This window comes from Oncorhynchus tshawytscha, linkage group LG10 (genome assembly GCF_018296145.1).
Source record: "Oncorhynchus tshawytscha isolate Ot180627B linkage group LG10, Otsh_v2.0, whole genome shotgun sequence".
Classification (NCBI taxonomy): Eukaryota; Metazoa; Chordata; class Actinopteri; order Salmoniformes; family Salmonidae; genus Oncorhynchus; species Oncorhynchus tshawytscha.
Window position 1 is genome coordinate 21,099,291 of NC_056438.1, and position 22,276 is coordinate 21,121,566.

At 41.2% G+C, this 22,276-nt stretch overlaps 1 protein-coding gene and 1 pseudogene across 1 annotated transcript; both read right to left on the reverse strand.

Annotated features, from left to right (window-relative positions):
* Nucleotides 1–3,262: 3,262 nt before the first annotated feature.
* On the reverse strand, nt 3,263–4,970 carry LOC112259924. Its single transcript, XM_042328314.1, has 5 exons — nt 4,624–4,970; nt 4,128–4,478; nt 3,882–4,013; nt 3,718–3,767; nt 3,263–3,613 (listed from the first exon to the last, which is right to left on the reverse strand). The coding sequence occupies exons 1-5, from the start codon at nt 4,943–4,945 to the stop codon at nt 3,470–3,472; spliced, it is 999 nt and encodes a 332-aa protein (XP_042184248.1). The 5' UTR covers nt 4,946–4,970; the 3' UTR covers nt 3,263–3,469.
* A 14,188-nt stretch (nt 4,971–19,158) lies between these two features.
* On the reverse strand, nt 19,159–20,157 carry LOC112260991 (annotated as a pseudogene).
* Between the last annotated feature and the right edge of the window lie 2,119 nt (nt 20,158–22,276).

The following is a 22,276-nucleotide window of genomic DNA, read 5'->3' on the forward strand; positions in this document are numbered from 1 at the left end:
AGGTCTGACAATGGGGCACCTCTTTTATGATGACACTTTACATGTAGCCGTCATACAGTAGGAGGGAACACTGAACTGAGAGACTCTATTGGCTGTCTGAACAGGAATAAAAGCTACAGTCTAGCAAGTGTGTTTACAACAGTTTGAGAAGCCCAGACAGACTTTTAAAGAAGATAATCAAGTCAGAGTTATTAGATCAAGCTGATTAAATCGTGACTTGATACAATGCTTATTTATTTGTGAAATGAAACTTATTAAGAGCAATTTTCTTTTGATGTTTGGACAAACAGTAAAGAATCATATTCCGCTCTCTAGTGCCTCTGGTACTGAGCCCATCCCAACCCAGCCCTGAGCCCATCCCAACCCAGCCCTGAGCCCATCCCAATCCAGCCCTGAGCCCATCCCAACCCAGCCCAGCTCAGAGGTAAAATTAATCCAAAATGTAGTAAGTTTCTCGCCCACAGCATACTGTATCCAACCTCCATTTTTGGCTCATGGTTTTCATCTTAGGCCTCCAACATTAAATATTATTAATAGTGTGGCAATAGCATGGCCTATTATTTTCAGACCTTTGTTGGTTACCAATGCCCTTTTCAATATGGTATAGCTATATTTTTGCCCTTTTTTTTAATGTCAGCCCAGATCCTCTAATTAATTATCCTCAGTCGTGCCACTGCACTGTGCATGTCTCTTTTGAGTACATTATGTCTCTGTAGTACTTTGTCTTTGTAATACATGTCTTCTTTGATATAAGTGTACCTTAAGTATTTGAAAGAAAGCAAATATTATTAGTCCAGCTGGTCATTCAACAGTTACAATACTCCAGATGACCCATAGAAGGTCTGTTGTGTCTAGAACATGTCTTGTCCTGTACAGTATAAAGGTGAAGGGGGGTAGCAGAGTACATATGGGAAAACACCAACTTAATGAAACAAGTCTATTGTATGTCAGTCTCATTCCCTCTATATCCTTCACAGAAACATGCACTGACTGATGTGTAACACCGGAGAGTGCATGTCTGATTGGACACCAGTCAACCAGTCAACCAGTCAACCAGCCAACCAATACATGGCACATTTCATCCACTCTATTTTTCACTCCTGTTAGTTTGGTTCTTATAGGAAGCAATCTATCAGAAGGAGGATCCTCCTCTATTGGTCTCCTTCTGACAGAGGAACCTGCAGTAGTTTTTGTGCTGTACAAGACTTGTCTGGTTGAGAATGTACTGAAAGTTCTCCCATGACATCATCATAAAGTCACCCCCCGAGCCCATCGATATAGAATCGATTCAATTAACTCTCTCATGTGTGATACAGCACAGAGAGTTCAAATAGTTTTCATCAGCAGTTCTTTGTGGTTTGTAACTGATTTCAGATAACTAAATATATATTTCAGTCAGTTTAATAAATAACTGTTTTGCTGACTGTAAACTGCCAGAGGCAACATGAACAACAAGTAAAGATAGTGAGAACAACAGTGACAACACATAGACATCCTGCTGAAAACCACATAGAGACACAGAGAGCAGGTAGGAGGGTCCTGTGGGTGCAAAGTCAGCAGGCCCACCTGACCAAAGCATAGACACAGCCTCATCTTGAGCTTACAGAAGACTGCAGAGTACCTGGGAACTTGTTCACTGTGTGGGGGTGGGTGTAAATAGGTTGTCTCCCATTCTTCTTCAACCACTCCCTGGAAGTCCATTTAAAAAAAACGACACGTAAACATTTGTCACTGTCTTCATCATATAGAGATCACTCTGCTATCCATTTTATTTTGAGTGATTGCGTGGCTCCTCCTGGTAACTAAGCTACACTTTATAATATCTTAGTTGATGTTCGTATTAATGATTCAGTGATGTAGAATGCCAGGCCTGTTTGAGGTGTGTGAATACATGATGCGGAAATGCATTTATAACATGTTATAGACTTCTAATAAGCATGTACTAACTATATTACCTTGTAAAAGATTATTAACAGCCAAACGTTGTGTTATTTGGGCACTTGTTTGACCACTATTTCGGCTAGACACAAACTATCACAGGAAAGTATGTTTTCAACGATTCAACATTTTGAACATTTTCCCAACTTCTAAAAATGTATGTGACTCTACTGGCAAAGCAGTCACAGGAACTTCAATATACACTGCTGCTCCAAATTGAAAGATAAATGAATTGCAGTCCTGACTTATACGTTCACATTTTGTCAACGGTTTCAGAAAACTGCTAAATCACAATGTGTACATTGTCATACTTGAAATCAGTCTCTCAACAACATACTGTTCAAATTATATTCAGCTAAGATTTTTATTTTTAGTTCAGGCTTTTCTCATGAAGAGAGTGACATGGTTGTTTGTGGTTTAGATGAACTGAGGTGTGTGTGGAAAGCACGTGATGAGGACTGACAGTCATTGCTGGGGGATAGAGATGAGTTGAACTGAGTGTTAAATCTAGTTAAGGCAGTCAGAACACCGCAGAGATGTTTTTAGGATACATCTAAAAAATTGTTTCAGACAAACTTAAACACCAGTCAATAGATGCATATTTACAGTGCATTATGCAACTAAAAAGAGCTTTGTGACTGAGCGCAAGCCTAATATGGTTGTTGCACACTGAATCTGTGGGTGAAATTTAAGAACTGAGACAAATATGAATGTAACCCAAACAAGATCTCTATATGTAAGCAGTTTAATGTTTTATTGGATCCACTCTAAAATGCGCAACCACACCAATGTTAATAAACAAATTAGGCACATTTGGGCAATCTTGATACAACATTTTTTGGCATAAATACAATGGTTCATTGGATCAGTCAAAAATTTTGCTCATACACTAATGCCATTTAGTGGCCAAAATCTAAATTGTCCTTGGCTGGAATGATACATTATGGACTTTCTCTTGCATTTCAAAGAAGATGGTACAAAACAAATACAAAAGAACGGTTGTTTTTTCTTTGTATTATCTTATACCAGATCTATTGTGTTATATTCTACTACATTCCGTTCACACTTCCATAAACGTCAAAGTGTTTCCTTTCAAATGGTACCAAGAATATGCATATCCTTGCTTCAAGGCCTGAGCTACAGGCAGTTAGATTTGGGTATGTTATTTTAGGCGAAAATTGAAAGAAATGGGGGTAATCCTTAAGAGGTTTTAATTCGGGATCGGTGACCCTTCCACGGGACGGTTGAGCTAACATAGGCTAATGTGATTAGCATGAGGTTATAAGTAACAGGAAAAATTCCCAGGACATAGACATATCTGATATTGGCAGAAAGGTTACATACTTGTTTATCTAACTGCACTGTCCAATTTACAGTAGTTATTACAGTGAAAGAATACCATGAACAGTTATTAAAAGGAGCTTGAACAGAATACAACAAATTGTAACACACAATGAAAAAGCCATAGTTATACATATAGTGTAGGAAACAACAAATCAATTCACATTATTAAAGAGCAAAAGTTGATGTTTCAGTCCATGTTTTGGCACCTCACCCCAGAGTACACAGTGTCTCTCTCCATGGTGCTCCTCTGTCTCTGGGTCTTTGGCTTCTTGTAGATGACATTCAGAGCAGCGTAATGGACCGACGTGAGTGTGTGATCATCTTCTTGATCCTAAGAGGAATAACAAAACAAATCAGGAAATGACCTGATCATTTGATAGAAGGATCTGTTTAAAGTTAATCCAAAAATGTTATATATCTTTATGGTCTGCATACCTGGTTATGAGACCTGACGACTGCCAGACCACTTGTCTGAGGGTGCGTTCCTTTTAGTAAAACACATGAAGGAATCATCATCATACAATCAGTTTCATGACTAAAACATATCGTAAACCGCACCAACATCTTAATCATATATTGTTGGCAATGATAACGCTTACCTCTGCACAGTAGAGAGGTTTTCTTGATCATCTTATACAAAACATAAGCAAGGACAATGATGAGGATGACACAAAGAGCCAACGCTACACCCAGACAGTACACCAAGAGAAGATGGTCCTCTTTACAACCATCTGTGGAAATACAGACAGTGACAGAGGAGATTCAGGACATTTTGCTCCACCAGACATTGAGTTTATTCATAGCACCATGGAAGAATATCAGAACATATCAGAATGATTATTTACGGTCAACATCCAGCTTTGTCCCGTTCCCAAACAGTATCTCCCCACATGAGGCCACAGCACAGTAGTATGTCCCAGCATCAGAGAGAATGAGGTTCCTCTTGGGGAGGTTGTAGACACAGCTCTGTGTAGGAGACCCAGCCTCAGGGCTCTTCTCACACTGATCACTCCTGTCTCCATAGGTGTAAATGATTCCTGGATGGGATTCTCCTGAGCCATGTCTGAACCAATAGACACTGTGTTCTCCTGCACAGGTCTCAGTGTGTATCGTACAGTTCAGAGTCACAGAGTCTCCTGGCTGGACTGACTCAGACACAGGCTGCTGGTGCACAGACATGCTGTTGGACTCTGAACCTGAAGAGAGTGACGGAGTAAGATCATAGTGTTTAAATTGTATTTGCCTGATATATACTGTACATTTAGTACCAAATTCTAAAGTATATTTCTAATTTAATGGTGCAAAATTTAAATCCCAAATTAGGGAAGGAAGTTTAGGTACCTTTTACAATCAATAAAGTTCCATCTCCAAATTTGACTTTGCCCACTTTCATGGCACCACAGTAGTATGTAGCAGAGTCCCATGGCTCTGTCTTAGAGATGGTCAGGTTAAAGCTGTCAACTCCTTTCTTCACACTCAGATGTTTAGTCTCAGTGAAATTCTTGGTAAAGTTGTTGAAGTAAAAATGTTGTCCACTGGAAAGTGTCGATGTCATGAGAAGGGGTTTCTGTCCAAGAGTCTGCTTGAACCAAACAACATAGGTATTCACATCAGTTGGCCAAAAGCAAGTGATATTCACACTAGCTCCCCGGTGAGTAACCATCACTGGGTTTGGTTGAACAATGTCCTTGGTTAATGCACAAACTGTAAATCCAAACAAACATGGATCAACGATCAAGATAAAGACAAAATTACATCTAAAATACTTGCTTCAAAGTAATTCAAATGGATTCTAAAAGCCAATAATATATAGATTGTTTTAAAGGATGTAAATAAAAATGTCTTACCGGAGTTGGCATGAAACAAAAAGATTGCCCAATGTCTGATCATCATTGTAACGTCAATCCTTTCTGCACTGTATAGAATGAGGGTCTGACAACGGGGCACCTTTTATGTGATGGCACTTTACATAGCTTTTATACAGTGTAGGAGGGAACTCTGAAACAAGAGATTGTATTGGCTGTTTGAACAGGAATAAAGAGTACTGTCTAGAAAATATGTTGTCTGGTTTACCACAATTTGAGCAGGAAAAAAAAAACGTTTAAAGAAGACATTGTAAAGCAAGTCAGAGTTATTGTTTTGAGACAATCAAATAGTGGCTTGATTCAGCTGGTTACTTATTTGGGAAATTACACTTTAATTACATACCAGTTCTCTTATGATGTTTGGGCAAACAGTGAATGATCCTATTTTGCTCTCTTGTGCCCCTGATACTGAGCCCATCCCAAACCAGCCCAGCCCAGCTCAAAGGTTAAATTAATCCATAGTATGTTTTTGGTCTGTCTGACAGGTAACTCATACCAAAGACAGTAAAAATGGGAACTGATAAGCTTTGCTAATTAAAACAAAATCAAATTCACTTGTCACATGCTTCACAAACTAAAAGTGAAATGCTTACTTGCGGAATCTTCCCAACAATGTAGAGATAAAAAAATGAAATAATAGAAAAGTAATTACATGAGGAATAAATACACAATGACTAACGATAACTTGGCTACATACACGGGATACCACTACCAAGTCGATGTGCAGGGATATGAGGTAATTGAGATAGGTATGTACATAAAGGTAGCGATAAATTGAATAGGCATCAGTATAGAAAATAATCAGTGACAGCAGCGTATATGTGATGAGTCAAAAGAGCGTCAAGCAAATAGTCTGAGTAGCTATTGGTTAACTATTTATCTAAGTATTTAGCAGTCTTATTGCTTGGAGGTAGAAGCTGTTCGGGGTCCTGTTTGTTCCAGACTTGGTGCATCGGTAGTGCTTGCCATCCAATAGGAGAGAGAACAGTATGACTTGGGTGGCTGGAGTTTTGAACATTTTTAGGGCCTTCCTCTGGGCCTGTTGTAGAGGCCCTGGATTGCATGGAGCTCGGCCCCAAGTGATTAACTGGGCCATACGCACTACCCTCTGTAGTCCCTTGCAGTCGATTGCCAAGCAGTTGCCATACCAAGCGGTGATGCAGCCATTCAAGATGCTCTCAAGGGTGCAGCTGTATAACATTTTGAGGATCTGAGGGCCCATACCAAATCTTTTCAGCCTCCTGAGGTGGAAGAGGTGTTGTTGTGCCCTCTTCACGACTGTGTTGGTGTGTGTGGAACATGGGAACAGTTGTGTTTGACCCGACACACTGATATTTTACTGTAACAAATTGACAACAGACTGTGCGGGTTTTGACATTATTGATCATAGTCTGCTGCTGGAAAAATGTAAATGTTATGGCTTTACAGTCCTGCTATATTGTGGATGAAGTGCACCTGTCTAACAGAACACTGAGGGTGTTCTTTAATGGAAGCCTCTCCAACATGATCCAGTTAGAATCAGGAATTCCACAGGGCAGCTGTCTAAGCCCCTTACTTTTTCAAACTTTACTAATGAAATACCACTGGCTTTGAGTAAAGACCATACGCAGATGACTCAACACTATACACGTCAGGTACTACAGTGAGTGAAATCACTGTAACACTTAACAAAGAGCTGCAGTTGGTTTCAGAATGGGTGGCAAGGAATAAGTTAGTCTTAAATATTTCAAAAACTTAAAGCATTGTATTTTGGACAAATCATTCACTAAACACTAAACCTCAAATAAGTCTTGTAATAAATAATGTGGAAATTTAGCAATTTGAGGTGACTTAACTGCTTGAAGTATCCCTGGATTGTCAACTGTCATTGTCAAAACATGGTGATACAACAGTGGCTAAGATGGGGAGAAGCGCTGCTCTGCCTTTTTAACAACACTATCAACAAGGCAGGTCCTACAATCCCTAGTTTTGTCACACCTGAACTACTGTTCAGTCATGTGGTCAGGTGCCACAAAAGTGCGACCTAGGAAAATTACAATTGGTTCAGAACTGGGCAGCACGGCTGGCCCTTAAATGTACACGTAGAGCAAACATTAATAATGTGCATGTTAATCTCTCATGGCTCAAAGTGGTGGAGAGATTGACTTCATCACTACTTGTTTTTGTAAGAACTGTTGATATGTTGAATGCACCGAGGTGTCTATTTAAACTTCTAGCATACAGCTCGGACAACCATGCATACCCCACATAGCTACACAATCCGCAAGTCTAGAACAGAGTTTGATGTACAGTACTATGTAGAGCCATGACTACATTGAACTCTATTCAACATCAGGTAAATGATACAAGCAGTAGAATCAGATTTAAAAAACAGAATAAAAATACACCTTATGGAACATCTGGGACTGTAAAGAGACACACACAGACGCACAAACAAACGCTTACACATACACATGATAAGGTGTCTATCAGGCACACGTACACATGGATTTTGTATTGTAGATATGTGGTAGTAGAGTGGTGGGCTGAGGGAACACACTTAATGTATTGTGAAAAGTGTTATGAAAAGTATTTGAAATTGTATATAACTACCTTAATGTTGCCGGACCCCAGGAATGGTAGCTGGGGATCCTTAATAAATACAAATGATAATTCCTTAGTGATGTGGACACCGAGGAACTGGATTGGGTTCAGGGTGTCTGGGATGATGCTGCTGATGTGAGCCATGACCAGCCTTTCAAAGCATTTCATGGCTACTGATGTGAGTACAAAGGGGCGATAGTCATTTAGACAGGTTATGTTGCCGTTCTTGAGCACAGGGACTATAGTGGTCTGCTTGAAACATGTAGGTATTACAGACTGGGTCAGGAATAGGTTGAACATGTCAGTGAATACACTTGCCAGCCGGTCAGCGCATGCGCTGGTAATCCGTCTGGACCTGCTGCCTTTTGAATGTTAACCTGTTCAAAGGACTTACTCACATCGGCTACGGAGAGCATGATCACATAGGCGTCCGGGACAGCTGGTGCTCTAATGCATGGTTCAGTGTTGCTTGCCTCGAAGTGAGCAGATATTTAACTCGTCTGGAAGGCTTGCATCACTGGACAGTTCGCAGCTGGGTTTCCCTTTGTAATCTGTGATAGTTTGCAAGTAATGCCACATCCGACGAGCGTAAAAACCGGTGTAGTAGGATTCGATCTTGGTCCAATATTGACGCTTCGCCTGTTTGATATTTAGTCAAAAGGAATAGCAGGATGTCTTATAAGCACCCGGATTAGTGTCCCTCAGATTTAGCTCATTGCAGATGTTACCTCTAATCCATGGCTTCTGGTTGGGATACATACATACGGTCACTATGGGGATGACATCCTCAATGCACTTATTAATGAAGCCTGATGTGGTAAATGTATTCAACTCTGTGCTAGCAAAACAGTCTTGTAGTTTAAAATCAGCTTCATCTGACCACTTCCATATTAAGGGTGCCACTGGTACTTCCTGTTTGAGTTGATGCTTGTAAGAAGGAATCAGGAGGATACAGCTGTGGTCATATTTGCCAAATAGTGTGCGAGACAGAGCTTTGTATACATCTCTGTGTACAGAGTAAAGGTGATCTAGAGTTCTTTAGCCTCTAGTTGCACAGGTAACATGCTGACAGAAATTAGGTAAACGGATTTCAGTTTTCCTGCATTAAAGTCTCCGGCTACTAGGAGCTCCACCTCTGGGTGAGCAATTTGTTGTTTGCTTATGGACCTATCCAGCTCGTTGAGTGCAAGTTTCTGGTGGTAAATAGACAGCTACAAAAAATATAGATGAAAACTACTCGTAAATAGTATGGTCTAAAGCTTATCATGGGGTATTCTAACTCAAGCGAGCAGAACCTCAATTCTTCCTTACTTTTAGAGATCGCGTACCAGCTGTTAACAAAGTGACACACACACCCTTTCCCCTGAGCTTTCCCGACTCTTCTCCCCTTCCCCCACCACCATCCGGAACCATGAGTAGTGGGTACCATAAACCTGCCTCTCAAACTCTCTCTGACCTGTGTGACCTGTGCCCTGACAGGTTGTTAGGGAGGTTATTATGGGGTCAGACATTGGCCCATCCTCTTGACAATACAGGTCACACAATACTTACAGTCTCCCTCAAGCAGTGCCAGAGAGCAAAGTGTGTTATGTGATATTTGTATAATATTTGTATATTGTTACTATCGTTGTATGCTGTGTATGCATATACATTTTCCTTGTTTAGCCTTGTTGCTCTACTTGTGTGCATAGCTGTCCAGAACCACTACCTTTCACACTTGTCCCATAATTCTTCCAGTGTAGTATAAATAAAGATCCAATTTAGAACAATATAAACATTTTCCCACAACTCATATACATCTCTGCCCATCAACAACTCAATACCATATTTTTGTGGGATGGAGGTATGCACAAAGTGTGTTATGTGATATTTGTGTATAGCTGTATTGTAATATGTAGGTAGCATATACATTTTCATACATCCCTTTGCTTGTTAATAGCTTTGTTGCTCTACTTGTGCTATGTATAAATAAAGATAGTATTGAACCAGTGGTGCCTCTTGCACTGGCCCCTCTGCATAAAGGGCCAGAGGTGCTGACCCCACAGTGTGATAAGGCCCCTTGCAGCCAATCAGTTTCACTATTTAATTGTTGTTATTTATATTTAACTAGGCAAGTCAGTTAGCCTGTCGATGCCGCCCTAGGCTTCGGAGATAGAGCCTAGGAGTGGTGCCTCTTGCACTGGAGGTGCCTGGACTGCGCCAGGAGTTAGAACGTTAATGAGTTTGAGTCCAGGAGTTAGAAAGTTAATGAGTTTGTGTCCTTGAGAGAGGTCTGTGAGAATGAGATGGTGTGCTAAGGCAGGGAATTTGTAACTGTTACAATACTCCAGATGACCCATAGGAGGTCTGTTGTGGATAGAGGTTGACAGTTCTTGAGAGCATCATTCATGTATATGGGGGAAATCCCTACAGAATGAAACAAATCTAACAAATATATCAGTCTCATTCCCTATCATTCACATAGATATCCATTACTAACTGAACTGTATCACCTTAGAGTTTAGTAGGGGTCAGGGGTTTACCTGGGTGGGCAGGGCTCTTGGCTGTAGCCTGGATACACCTTCTACTCTACACTCTGTAAACTAATGATTACAGATTAATAATTTATACAACTTTTCAACTGGTAAGTAATAAGATACTTTGTGGGTCTGCATGGCAGTAGTCTGTGTTTCTAATTGTCATGGGCGTGAACAACGAAGAATAAGAGCAACTGATTGACACCACATATAGTAGACATCCTCCTAAAAACCACAGTGTGTACCAAGGTATTAGGCCTATCCAAAGCGTAGTGATGGCGTCGTTTTGAGCTCACAGCAGACCAAAGTGCTCAGATACCTGTTAACCGCTCACTGAGTGTGTGATGCGTGGGTGGGTTTAGCATGGTAACAGTAGGTTGTCTCAGAAGCCCTCTGCACAAACATTCATACAGACATATTGTACATACAGAACACAAGAGAAAGACTAATTCAATTTCAGGTGGTATCAGTTGTTTAAGTTGTTGACACAGGATGCTGTAGAAAGGTCTTGTAAAATGTACATATTATGTACATTTCTTTATCCCTTTACACTTGTGTGTATAAGGTAGTAGTTTTGGAGTTGTTAGATAGATTACTCGTTGGTTATTACCGCATTGTTGGAACTAGAAGCACAAGCATTTCGCTACACTTGCATTAACATCTGCTAACCATGTGTATGTGACAAATAAAATTTGAATTTTTGATAAGTAATTATCTTGAAGGTTTTACTTGTTTTTTGGTTTGTGGTTGTCTCACCACTCTGGACAGACCTGGGTTAAATAGTAGACTATTTGTTTTCTCACACTTACTTTAGGTGCTCTTGATTTATCTTGCCTCCATTGCGCTGGTCAAGCTTAGCAAGTGTACATAAAGAATTGGAAAGGAAACTAACACTATTTTGACCATGTCATTCAACAGTTACAATACTCCAAACGACCAATAGGAGGTCTGTAGTGCATAGAGCGTGTCTTGTCTTGTCATGTACAGTATGACGGTGAATAGGGGTGGAGCATCATGAGTACATGTGGGGGAAACACCTACAAAATGAAACAAGTACATTTTTGTCATTCTTACATTCCCTGTATATCATTTACAGAATCATGCACTAACTGATGTGTAACACCCGAGAGTACATGGCTGACATGACACCCCAGCTTATTAACTAATACATGTGACACAATTTATCTAGTCTGTTTCACTCTCTGGTTAGTGTTGTTCTAATAGGAAGCAATCTCTTGGGTATAGAGGATCCTCTTCTATTGGTCTCCTTCTGACAGAGCATCCTGCAGTAGTCTTATAAGACTTGTCTGATTGAGAATGTACTGAAAGTCCTCCCATGACATCATCATAAACTGGCCCCTCCCCCTGAGCCCATAGATCTAGAATAAATGTATCACACATGAGACAGTTCACTCAGAGAGTTCAAAGAGGGTTCATCAGCAGTTCGTTGTGGTTTGTAACTAATATATGATAACTAAATATATAGAGTCTGTTTTAAAAATAGCTTATTTAGCTGTGGATGTAAGCTGTCAGTGCCAACATGATCAAAAAGTTAAGATATTGATAACAACATTGACACCACATAGACATCCTGCTGAAAACCACATAGAGACACAGAGAGCAGGTAGGAGGGTCCCGTGTGCTTACAGCAGCCAGCAGGCCCTCCCACCAAAACGTAGATACGACCTCATCTTGTGCTTACAGCAGACTGCAAAGTACCTGTGAAAAGTACCTGCAGTAACTTTGTGGTTTGTAATTGATATATGATAACTAAATATATATATGTATATACATATATATCAGTGTCCGTTTTATAAATAATTATTTTGCTTTGATTGTAAGCTGTCAGGGGCATCATGAGCAGCAAGTAAAGATAGAGAGAACAAAAGTGACACCACGTAGACATCCTGCTGAAAACCACATAGAGACATAGAGACACAGAGAGCAGGTTGGATGGTCCTGTGTGCACAAAGCCAGCATGCACACCTGACCAAAATGTAGATACGACCTCATCTTGTGCTTACAGCAGACTGCAGAGTACCTGTGAATTTGTTCACTTTGTGGGGGTGAATGACATGCAATCAACACAACTAAAAGATGACAACACATTACAGAGAAATGACATGAATAAATAGGTTGTCTCACATACTTATTCAACTACTCCCTTGAACTCAATACAAAACTACACACAGACACCAGTCATTGTGTTCATCATATAGAGATCACTTTTCTATCCATTTTATTTTGAGTGATTGTTTTGCTCCAATTTATAACATAGTAGATGTTAGTTGTAATAAACTAGTGATGATGACTGCCTAGCCTGTTTGATGCATGTTACTCTATGATGCTGAAATGGATTCATAACCTGTAATTTATGTGTAAGTATGTAATTATTACCTTGTTATAGAGTCTGACATTTTGAACCTTTTGACAACTTCTAAAAGTTGCTGAAACTCTAATGTTGAGCTAGTCATGAGGACTTCCGTGTATACTGCTGCTCCCTATTCAAAGATCATATCGTTGCAATACTTCAATGTGCACATTAAATACATTAAAACTGCTCAGTTTGCACTGCTTTTCTCTTGAAGAGAGTGAGTTGTGCTCTTAGTGACATGGATGTTTGTGGTTTTGATGCACTGAGGTGTGTGAAGACAGTGTGTGGTGAGGACTGATGGTAATTTCTGTGGTTTAAAGATGAGTTAAGCTGAGTGGAAAATCCATTTAAGGCCGTCAGAACACCACAGAGATCTGATACAGGATACAGCTTAAAAAGAGAGCTTTAGAAAAGCTTTGTTATATAGAGCATAAGTCGTATATTGTTTTGCACACTGAATCTGTGGGTGAAATAATCAGCACCTCACAACCCTGAGCTACACACTCCACTCCCCTTCCCCCATGACCTTCCGGAACCTAAGAGTCTAGCGGGTAGCATAAACCTGCCTCTCAAACTCTCTCTGACCTGTGTCACTGCCCTGACAGGTTGTTAGGGAGGTTATTAGGGGGTCGGACATCTGTTCATCTTCTTGACGATGCAGGTCACACAATACTTGCACTCTACCTCAATCAGTGCCAGAGAGCAACATCTCTGTCTCTACCCATCAACAACTGTACTCAATAACATCTATCTGGGCTTGTGGGGTGGTGTGCGTGCACAGTGAGTTATGTGGTATTTGTTGTTTGTTCTTCATAGTTAGTTACGATTGTTGTATGCTGCCTTTGTGTATAGCTGTATTGTAATGTGTAGGTAGAATATAAATTTTCATACAGCCCTCCCCTTTTTAATAGCCTTGTTGCTCTACTTGTGCTATTAGATAGTATTGTGTACCGTGGATTCATTACCTCTGTTTTAGAACTACTACCATTCCACTACCTTTCCCACTTTTTGTTCCCATGTACATTCCTATGTCCATCTCCACATTCATCTCCAGTGTGTGTAAATACATTTCCTGTGTGTGTCAACTCTTGGACTGCCTTTTGCCCCTCTATCTGGGGGCGGTGTCAGTGGGTCGCAAACCAGTCGAATACGTAGAGCCGGTTCACTCTCTTTCACCACTGTTCTGTCCTGCCGATGTATTGAAAAAGCAGCTAGATTTGTATTTACCATGTCCTTGTCAAAATCAAATCAAATCAAATCAAATGTTATTTGTCACATACACATGGTTAGCAGATGTTGATGTGAGTGTAGCGAAATGCTTTCACTTCTAGTTCCGACAGTGCAGTAATCTAATAATCTAACCATTCCACAACAACTACCTGTTACACACAATGTAAAGGGATGGAATAAGAATATGTATTCATGTATAAATATATGACTGAGCGATGGCTGAGCGACATAGGCAAGTTAGCAATAGATGGTATAAAAAATAGTATATACATATGAGACGGGTAATGTAAGATATGTTAACATTATTAAAGTGGCATTATTTAAAGTGAGAAGTGATCCATTTATTAAAGTGGCCAATGATTTGAGTCCGTATGTAGGCAGCAGCCTCTCTTTGTTAGTGATGGCTGTTTAACAGTCCGATGGCCTTGAGATAGAAGCTGTTTTTCAGTCTCTCTGTCCCAGTTTTGATGCACCTGTACTGACCTCGCCCTCTGGATGGTAGCGGGGTGAACAGGCAGTGGCTTGGATGGTTGTTGTCCTTGATGATTTTTTTGGCCTTCCTGTGACATCGGGTGCTGTAGCTGTCCTGGAGGGCAGGTGATGCGTTATGCAGATTGCACCACCCTCTGGAGAGCCTTGCGGTTGTGGGCATTTGTGGGGTGCATTTGCCGTACCAGGCGGGGATACAGCTCGACAGGATGCTCTCAATTGTGCATCTGTAAAAGTTTTAGGGTTTTAGGTGACAAGACAAATTTCTTCAGCTTCCTGAGGTTGAAGAGGGGCTGTTGTGCCTTCTACACCACACTGTCTGTGTGGGTGGACCATTTCAGGTTGTCAGTGATGTGTACGCGAAGGATCTTAAAACTTTCCACCTTCACCACTACTGTCCCATCAATATGGATGGGGGTTGCTCCCTCTGCTGTTTCTTGAAGACCTCGATCATCACCTTTGTTTTGTTGACGTTGAGTGAGCGGTTGTTTTCCTGACACCACACTCCGAGTACCCTCACCTCCTCCCTGTAGGCTGTCTCGTCGCTGTTGGTAGTCAAGCCCACTACTGTTGTGTCGTCTGCAAACTTGATGAACGAGTAGGAGGCGTCATGGCCATGTAGTCATGCATGAACATGTCTGCGTTCAGCCATGACTCAGAGAAACATAGGACATTACAGTTCTTCAGTTCACGTTGATAGGCTAGTCTCGAACGGATTTCATTCAGTTTATTCTCCAGTGATTGTACCTTCGTAACTAGAACGGAGGTTAGAAGCGGTTTATCCACTCTTTGACGTAGTTTTGCAGGCATCCCACACACCAGCGTCTATATTTGGGTTGCCTCCTCCATCTTCAAGTGTCGGGATTTGAGCCTGGTCCTGGATAATCAATATGGTATCGCCTCTGACTCATTGAAGTAGAAGTCCTCATCCAAACTGAGGCTAGTGATGGCTGTTCTGATGTCCAGAAGCTATTTTAATCATAGGAAACCATGGTGGAAACATCATGTACAAGAAAAAGTTAAGATCTGCTCCAAAAATACACAAAATAGCACAATTGGTCCCTCCAGCGCCATTCTACATAAACATCAGCATTATGCACTCAGTATTATGGAAATAGATTTCGGATAAGGCAATATGATCGACTACAGTCCTGTCAAGGGGGTGTACTTGCACATCAAGCTGCCTCCTTCTACAGAAACAGGATATAGGTTGCGGTTCCTATGAGCTGTTCTGGCTCGCAAAAGCCAAGGCTCATGCTAGGCTACCTCCTTTTGACAACTAACTAGAAAACCTCCTGACTTCAGAGTCGAAAATGAAAGGGGCTGTGCTTTTTTACTGATAGGTTCTCCCCTGTGTCTTTCTCACTCAAACACCCACATGGACAGCCACACACAATCCCCTGTGTCTTCTATGATACAAGTGTACCCTACGTCTTTGAAAGAAAACAAATATAATCTTGACCGGGACATTAAACAGTTATTGAAAAACAGCAACCCAGCTTTACGTGTTTACTAGTCTGTGACCAACTGACAGCCAAAGAGTTGGCACACAGGAACTTCATTCACACGCCCAGGAGATGTACATGGGGATGGAACGTGGGAAAGGTTGTGGTTCTGTAGAAGGAATTAAAATGCAATCAATATACTGTAAATGCGATATTACAAGAGCTGTAGTAAACAGTAATACAGGAATGTATGAATAGTATATAATCCCTGAAAATGTTTATAGGCCACAAACTGTACAGAGGCAGCATACATAATGTAACAATAGCTAACTATTAAGAACAATATAGACATGTCCCACAACTTTGTGCATGCACACCATCCCACATGTCAAAAGAGATATGAGTGAGTCCAGCTTTTTGTTTTGAAGGACAGAGATGAGCTTGCTGCTCTTTCTGTTACTGGTGACTGAGAGGGGGAGACAGGAATTTGGGATCTGGGACCCAAGATGACTGCCTGTGATCGGCTGACACCATGGTGTGATAAAGCACCTGGCAACCATGACCCCTTGCAACCAATCGTTTTGGCTAGGGGCAGAGGTGTGAGGGGCCAGTTTACGACCCCTAGCCTGCTAGGCTCCAGAGGGGAGGGGAGCCTACTGCAGGAGTTAGAAAGTTAAAGAGTTTGTCCCTGGGAAAGGGCTCTGAGAATAATATGATGGGCTACGAGTCAACATCAGGGAATTTGTAACAGTTACAATACTCCAGGTGACCCATACCTGGGTGGGTAGGGCTCGTGGCTGCAGCCTGGATACACATTCTACTCTACGCTCTGTAAACTAACGATTACAGTTGGGGAATTTATAAAACCTTTGAACTTGTAAGTAATAAGATACTTTGTTGGTCTGCATGGCAGTGGTCTGTGTTTCCAATTTTCATGGGCGTGAACAACGCAGAATAAGAGCAACTGACTGACACCACATACAGTAGACTTCCTGCTGAAAACCACACAGTGTGCACAAGGGTTTCAGTCCTATCCAAAGTGCAGTGATGGTGTCGTTTTGAGCTCACAGCAGACCAAAGTGTTCAGATACCTGTGAACAGCTCACTGAGTGCATGATGCGTGGGTGGGTTTAGCATGGTAACAGTAGGTTGTCTCACAAACATTCATACCGTATGTACAGAACGCAAGAGAAAGAATAATTCAATTTCAGTTGGTATCAGTTGTTTAAGTTGTTGACACGGGATGCTGTTGAATGGTCTTGTAAGTAATTGTTTTGAAGGTTTTATTTGTTTGTTGGTTTATGGTTTTCTCACCACTATGGACAGACCTGGGTTAAATAGTAGACTTCTTGTTTTCTCACACTTAATTTAGGTGCACTTGATTTATCTGGCCTCCATTGCGCCGGTCAAGCTAAACAAGTGTACCTAAAGAATTGGAAAGGAAACGAACACTATTTTGACCATGTCATTCAACAGTTATAATACTCCAGACGACCAATAGGTCTGTAGTGCACAGAGCATGTCTTGTCTTGTCATCTACAGTATAAGAGTGAGCAGGGGTGGAGCGTCATGAGTATAAGTGGGAGAAACACCTGTAGAATGAATCAAGTACATTTTAGTCAGTCTTACATTCCCTGTATATCATTTACTAACTCCTGAGAGTACATGGCTGACATGACACCCCAGCTTAACTAATACATGTGACACATTTTGTCTAGTCTTTTTCACTCTGTGGTTAGTGTTGTTCTAATAGGAAGCAATCTATCAGAAGGAGGCTCCTCCTCTATTGGTCTCCTTCTGACAGAGCATCCTGTAGTAGTCTTATAAGACTTGTCTGATTGAGAATGCACTGAAAGTTCTGCCATGACATCGTCATAAACCGTCCCCTCCCCCTGAGCCCATAGATCTAGAATAAATGTATCACACAGGAGACAGTTCACTCAGAGAGTTCAAAAAGGGTTCATCAGCAGTTTGTTGTGGTTTGTAACTGATATATGATAACTAAATATATAGAGTCTGTTTTAAAAGTAGCTGTTTTGCTTTGGATGTAAGCTGTCAGGGGCAACATGATCAAAAAGTTAAGATATTGATAAGAACATTGACACCACATAGACATCCTGCTGAAAACCACATAGAGACACAGAGAGCAGGTAGGAGGGTCCCGTGTGCTTACAGCAGCCAGCAGGCCCTCCCACCAAAATGTAGATACGACCTCATCTTGTGCTTACAGCAGACTGCAAAGTACCTGTGAAACTGTTCACTGTGTGGGGGTGAGTGTTAGTGACATGCTATCAACACAACTAAAAGAGGACAACATGTTAGAGAGAGTTGACTTGAATAAATAGATTGTCTCCCATTTGATGCATGTTATTCCATGATGCTGAAATTGATTCAAAACCTGTAATTGATGTGTAAGCATTTAAATATTACCTTGTCATAGAATCTAACATTTTAAACATTTTGACAACTTCTAAAAGTTCCTGAAACTCTATTGTTGATCCAGTCATGAGGACTTCCATGTATATTGCTGCTCCCTATTGAAATTTAGTAGAATTGCAATACTTCAATGTCCACATAAAATAAATACACAGTTGGTAGATTATTTATTAAAACTGCTCTGTTACAGTGTCCACATTGTGATAATAGATTTTTTTTTCTCAACATTATCAACTGTAATATACTCAGCTATGAGTATTACGTTCAGGCTTTTCTCATGAAGACAGTGAGTTGTGCTCTTAGTGACATGGATGTTTGTGGTTTTGATGCACTGAGATGTGTGAAGACAGTGTGTGGTGAGGACTGATGGTCATTGCTGGGGGTTTGCCATGAGTTAAGATGAGTGGTTAATCAATTTTGGGCCGTCAGATTACCACAGAGATCTGATACAGGATACAGCTTAAAAAGAGTTTTAGAAAAGCTTTGTTATATTGAGCATAAGCCGCATATGGTTGTTGCAGACTGAATCTGTGGGGTAAATTGTTGTGGAAATGTAAGGACAGAGGAAAATATGAATGCAAATCACACAATACCTTATACGACAGCAGATTCATTTTGATTTGATCTAAAATACACAACATTATCAATGTACAGTAAATAGGAGTTTGACAGAATACAAGCCATTGTTTTGTACAATAATTACACTGAAAAGCCACAAGTTACACATAAGCATAAAACACAGAGAAAGAAATGCAAGTCTATACAGAGGAAAAGTCTGCGTTTCAGTCCGTGTTTTGGCTCCTCAGCCCAGAGTACACAGTGTCTCTCTCCATGGTGCTCCTCTGTCTCTGGGTCTTTGGCTTCTTGTAGATGACATTCAGAGCAGCGTAATGGACTGACATCAGTGTGTCATTGTCTTCTTGATCCTAAGAGGACTATCATAGTAAGTAGTAAGTCCCAGCATTAGACAGGCTGAGGTTTCTCTAGGGGAGGTTGTAGACACAGCTCTGTGTAGGAGACCCAGCCACAGGGCTCTTCTCACACTGATCACTCCTGTCTCCGTGGGTGTAAATGATTCCTGGATGGGATTCTCCTGAGCCATGTCTGAACCAATAGACACTGTGTTCTCCTGCACAGGTCTCAGTGTGTATCGTACAATTCAGAGTCACAGAGTCTCCTGGGTGGCCTGACTCAGACACAGGCTGCTGGAGCACAGACATGCTGTTGGACTCTGAACCTGAAGAGCGTGACGGAGTAAGATCATAGTGTAAATTGTATTGGCATGGTATATTCATTTATAAGCAAATTCTAAAGTATATTTTTAATTTGATGGTACAAACCTAAAATCCCAAATTAGAGAAGCAAGTTAAGTTATTTTGACAATTAAAACAGTTCATTCTCCAAATTTGACTTTTCCCACTTTCATAGCACCACAGTAGTATGTAGCAGAGTCCCATGGCTCTGTCTTGGAGATGGTCAGGTTACAGCTGTCAACTCCTCTGTTCACACTCAGATGTTTAGTCTCAGTAAAGTCCTTGGTAAAGTTGTTAAAGTAAAAAATATCTTAGCCACTTTAAGATGACGACGCCATGAGAAGGGGTTTCTGTCCAAGAGTCTGCTTGAACCAAGCGACATTGGTATTGACATCAGTTGGCCAAAAGCAAGTGATATTCACACTACCTCTATGGTGAGTAACCATCACTGGGTTTGGTTGAACAATGTCCTTGGTTATTAATGCACAAACTGTTAAAGCAAACAAACAGTACGGACCAAAGACCAAGATAAAGATAGAAAAACGTCTAAAATAAAATTGCTACAAACTAAATCAAATGGATTCTAAAAGCCAATAATATGTAGATCTTTAAAGAGGATCTAAATAAAAATGTATTACCAGAGTTGGCAAAAAAAAACAGAAAGACTGTCCAATGTCTGATCATCATTGTAACGTCAGTCCTTTCTGGACTGTATAGAATGAGGGTCTGACAACGGTCCACCTTTTAAATGATGACACTTTACATAGCCTTCATACAATGTAGGAAGGAACACTGAAACAAGAGATTGTATTGGCTGTGTTAACAGGAATAAAACAATTTTTTTGTCTGGTTTACCACAGTTTGAGCAGATTTTTCTTTAAAGAAGACATTGATTCAGAGTCAGAGTTATTGTACCAAGACATTAAATAGTGGCTTGATGCGGCTGGTTATTTATTTGGGAAATTCAACTTTTATTAAAGACCAGTTCTCGTTTGATAATTGGACAAACAGTGAATGATCCTATTCCACTCTCTAGTACCTATGATACTGAGCCCATCGCAACCCAGCCCAACTCAGAGTTGACATTTTTATATAGTACTTTTTTAGTCTGGCTGAAATCCAACTCCAAAGACTGTAAATATGGGACCCGATGCGTCTCTGCTTATCAAATCAAATGTATTTGTCACATGTAAACAAACAGTGAAAAGCTTACTTACGGGACCTTCCCAAAAACGCAGAGAGAGAAAAAGAGACTGAATAGAAAAATAGTAACACAAGGAATAAACACACAATGGTTAGTGATAACTTGGCTATATACACGGGGTACCACTACTGAGTCGATATGCAGGGATACGAGGTAATTGAAGTAGATATGTACATATTGGTAGGGATAAAGTGACTAGGCAACAGGATTGATAATAAACAGTGATCACAGCATGTGTGATGAGTCAAAAGAGTTCAAAAAGCACAAAAAGCAAAAAGCATCAAGCAAATAGTCTGGGTAGCTATTGGTTAAATATTTAACTAATTATTTAGCAGTATAATTGCTTTGAGGTAGAAGCTGTGCGGGGTCCTGTTGGTTCAAGATTTGGTTCAAGATTTGGTGCATCGTCAGAGAGAACAGTATGACTTGGGTGGGTGGAGTCTTTGACAAAGGCCTTCGTCTGACATCGCCTGATGGCAGGGAGCTCTGCCCTCTTTATTACTGTGTTGGTGTTTGTGGAAAATAATAATTCCTTAGTGATGTGGACACTGAGGAACTTGAAGCTCTCAACCTGCTCCACTACAGCCCCGTCGTTGCGGATGGGGGCGTGCTCTGCACTTTGTTTCCTATAGTCCACGATCAGCTCCCTTGTCTTCCTGACATTGAGTGAGAGGTTGTTGTCCTGACACCACGCTGCCAGGTCTCTGACCTCCCTGTCTCATTGTAATCTGTGATCAAGTCTACAACTGTTGTTTCATCTGCATACTTAATGATGGTGTCTTTGTCGTGCGCAGCCACGCAGGCATGGGCCAACAGGGAGTACAGGAGGGGACTAATCACGCACCCCTGAGGGGCCCCGGTGTTGAGGTTTAGTGCGGCGGATGTGTTGTTGCCTACCCTCACCACCTAGTGGCAGCCTGTCAGGAAGTACAGGATCGAGTTGCAGAGGGAGGTATTTAATCCCAGGCTCCTTAGCTTAGTAATGAGCTTGGATGCGCTATGGTGTTGAACACTGAGCTGTAGTCAAGTCAAATGGGGCGGCAGAGTAGCCTAGTGGTTAGAGCGTAGAACTTGTAAACCGAAATGGTTGCAAGTTCTAATCCCTGAGCTGACGAGGTACAAATCTGTCGTTCTGAACAGGCAGTTAACCCACTGTTCCTAGGCCGTACAAAAATTATCACTGGAAATCAAATTTATCAACCCATGGAGGTCTGGATTTGGAGTCCACACTACAGGCTGATCCAACTTTGACGTAAAAGTAGTGACTCCAAATGACTCCAGCCTGTAGTGTGGTTTTCCACTTTAATTTTGAGTGTGACTAGCCCATCATATTATTCTCAGAGCCCTCTCCCAGAGACAAACTCTTTAACTTTCTAACTCCTGCAGTAGGCTCCCCTCCCCTCTGGAGCCTAGCAGGCTAGGGGTCGTAATGAGGCTCAGTAGTGTGTGTGGCTTCCACGTTCCTGTATGTCCTCCCTACAATTCCTGGACATGGTCTCGGATGGTCTCCTGAGGGATCTCCTCCCAGACCTGGACTAAAGCATCCGCCAACTCCTGGACAGTCTGTGATGCAACGTGGCGTTGGTGGATGGAGCGAGA

Excerpts from the sequence above, each read along its gene's own strand:
- LOC112259924 (XM_042328314.1), bottom strand. The coding sequence starts at position 4,945 with ATGGTTACTCACCGGGGAGCTAGTGTGAATATCACTTGCTTTTGGCCA. Across the intron at positions 4,479-4,623 it reads AACTTTATTGATTGTAAAAG|GTTCAGAGTCCAACAGCATG; the intron begins GTACCTAAACTT and ends CACTCTCTTCAG. Across the intron at positions 3,768-3,881 it reads AACCTCTCTACTGTGCAGAG|GAACGCACCCTCAGACAAGT; the intron begins GTAAGCGTTATC and ends TTTTACTAAAAG.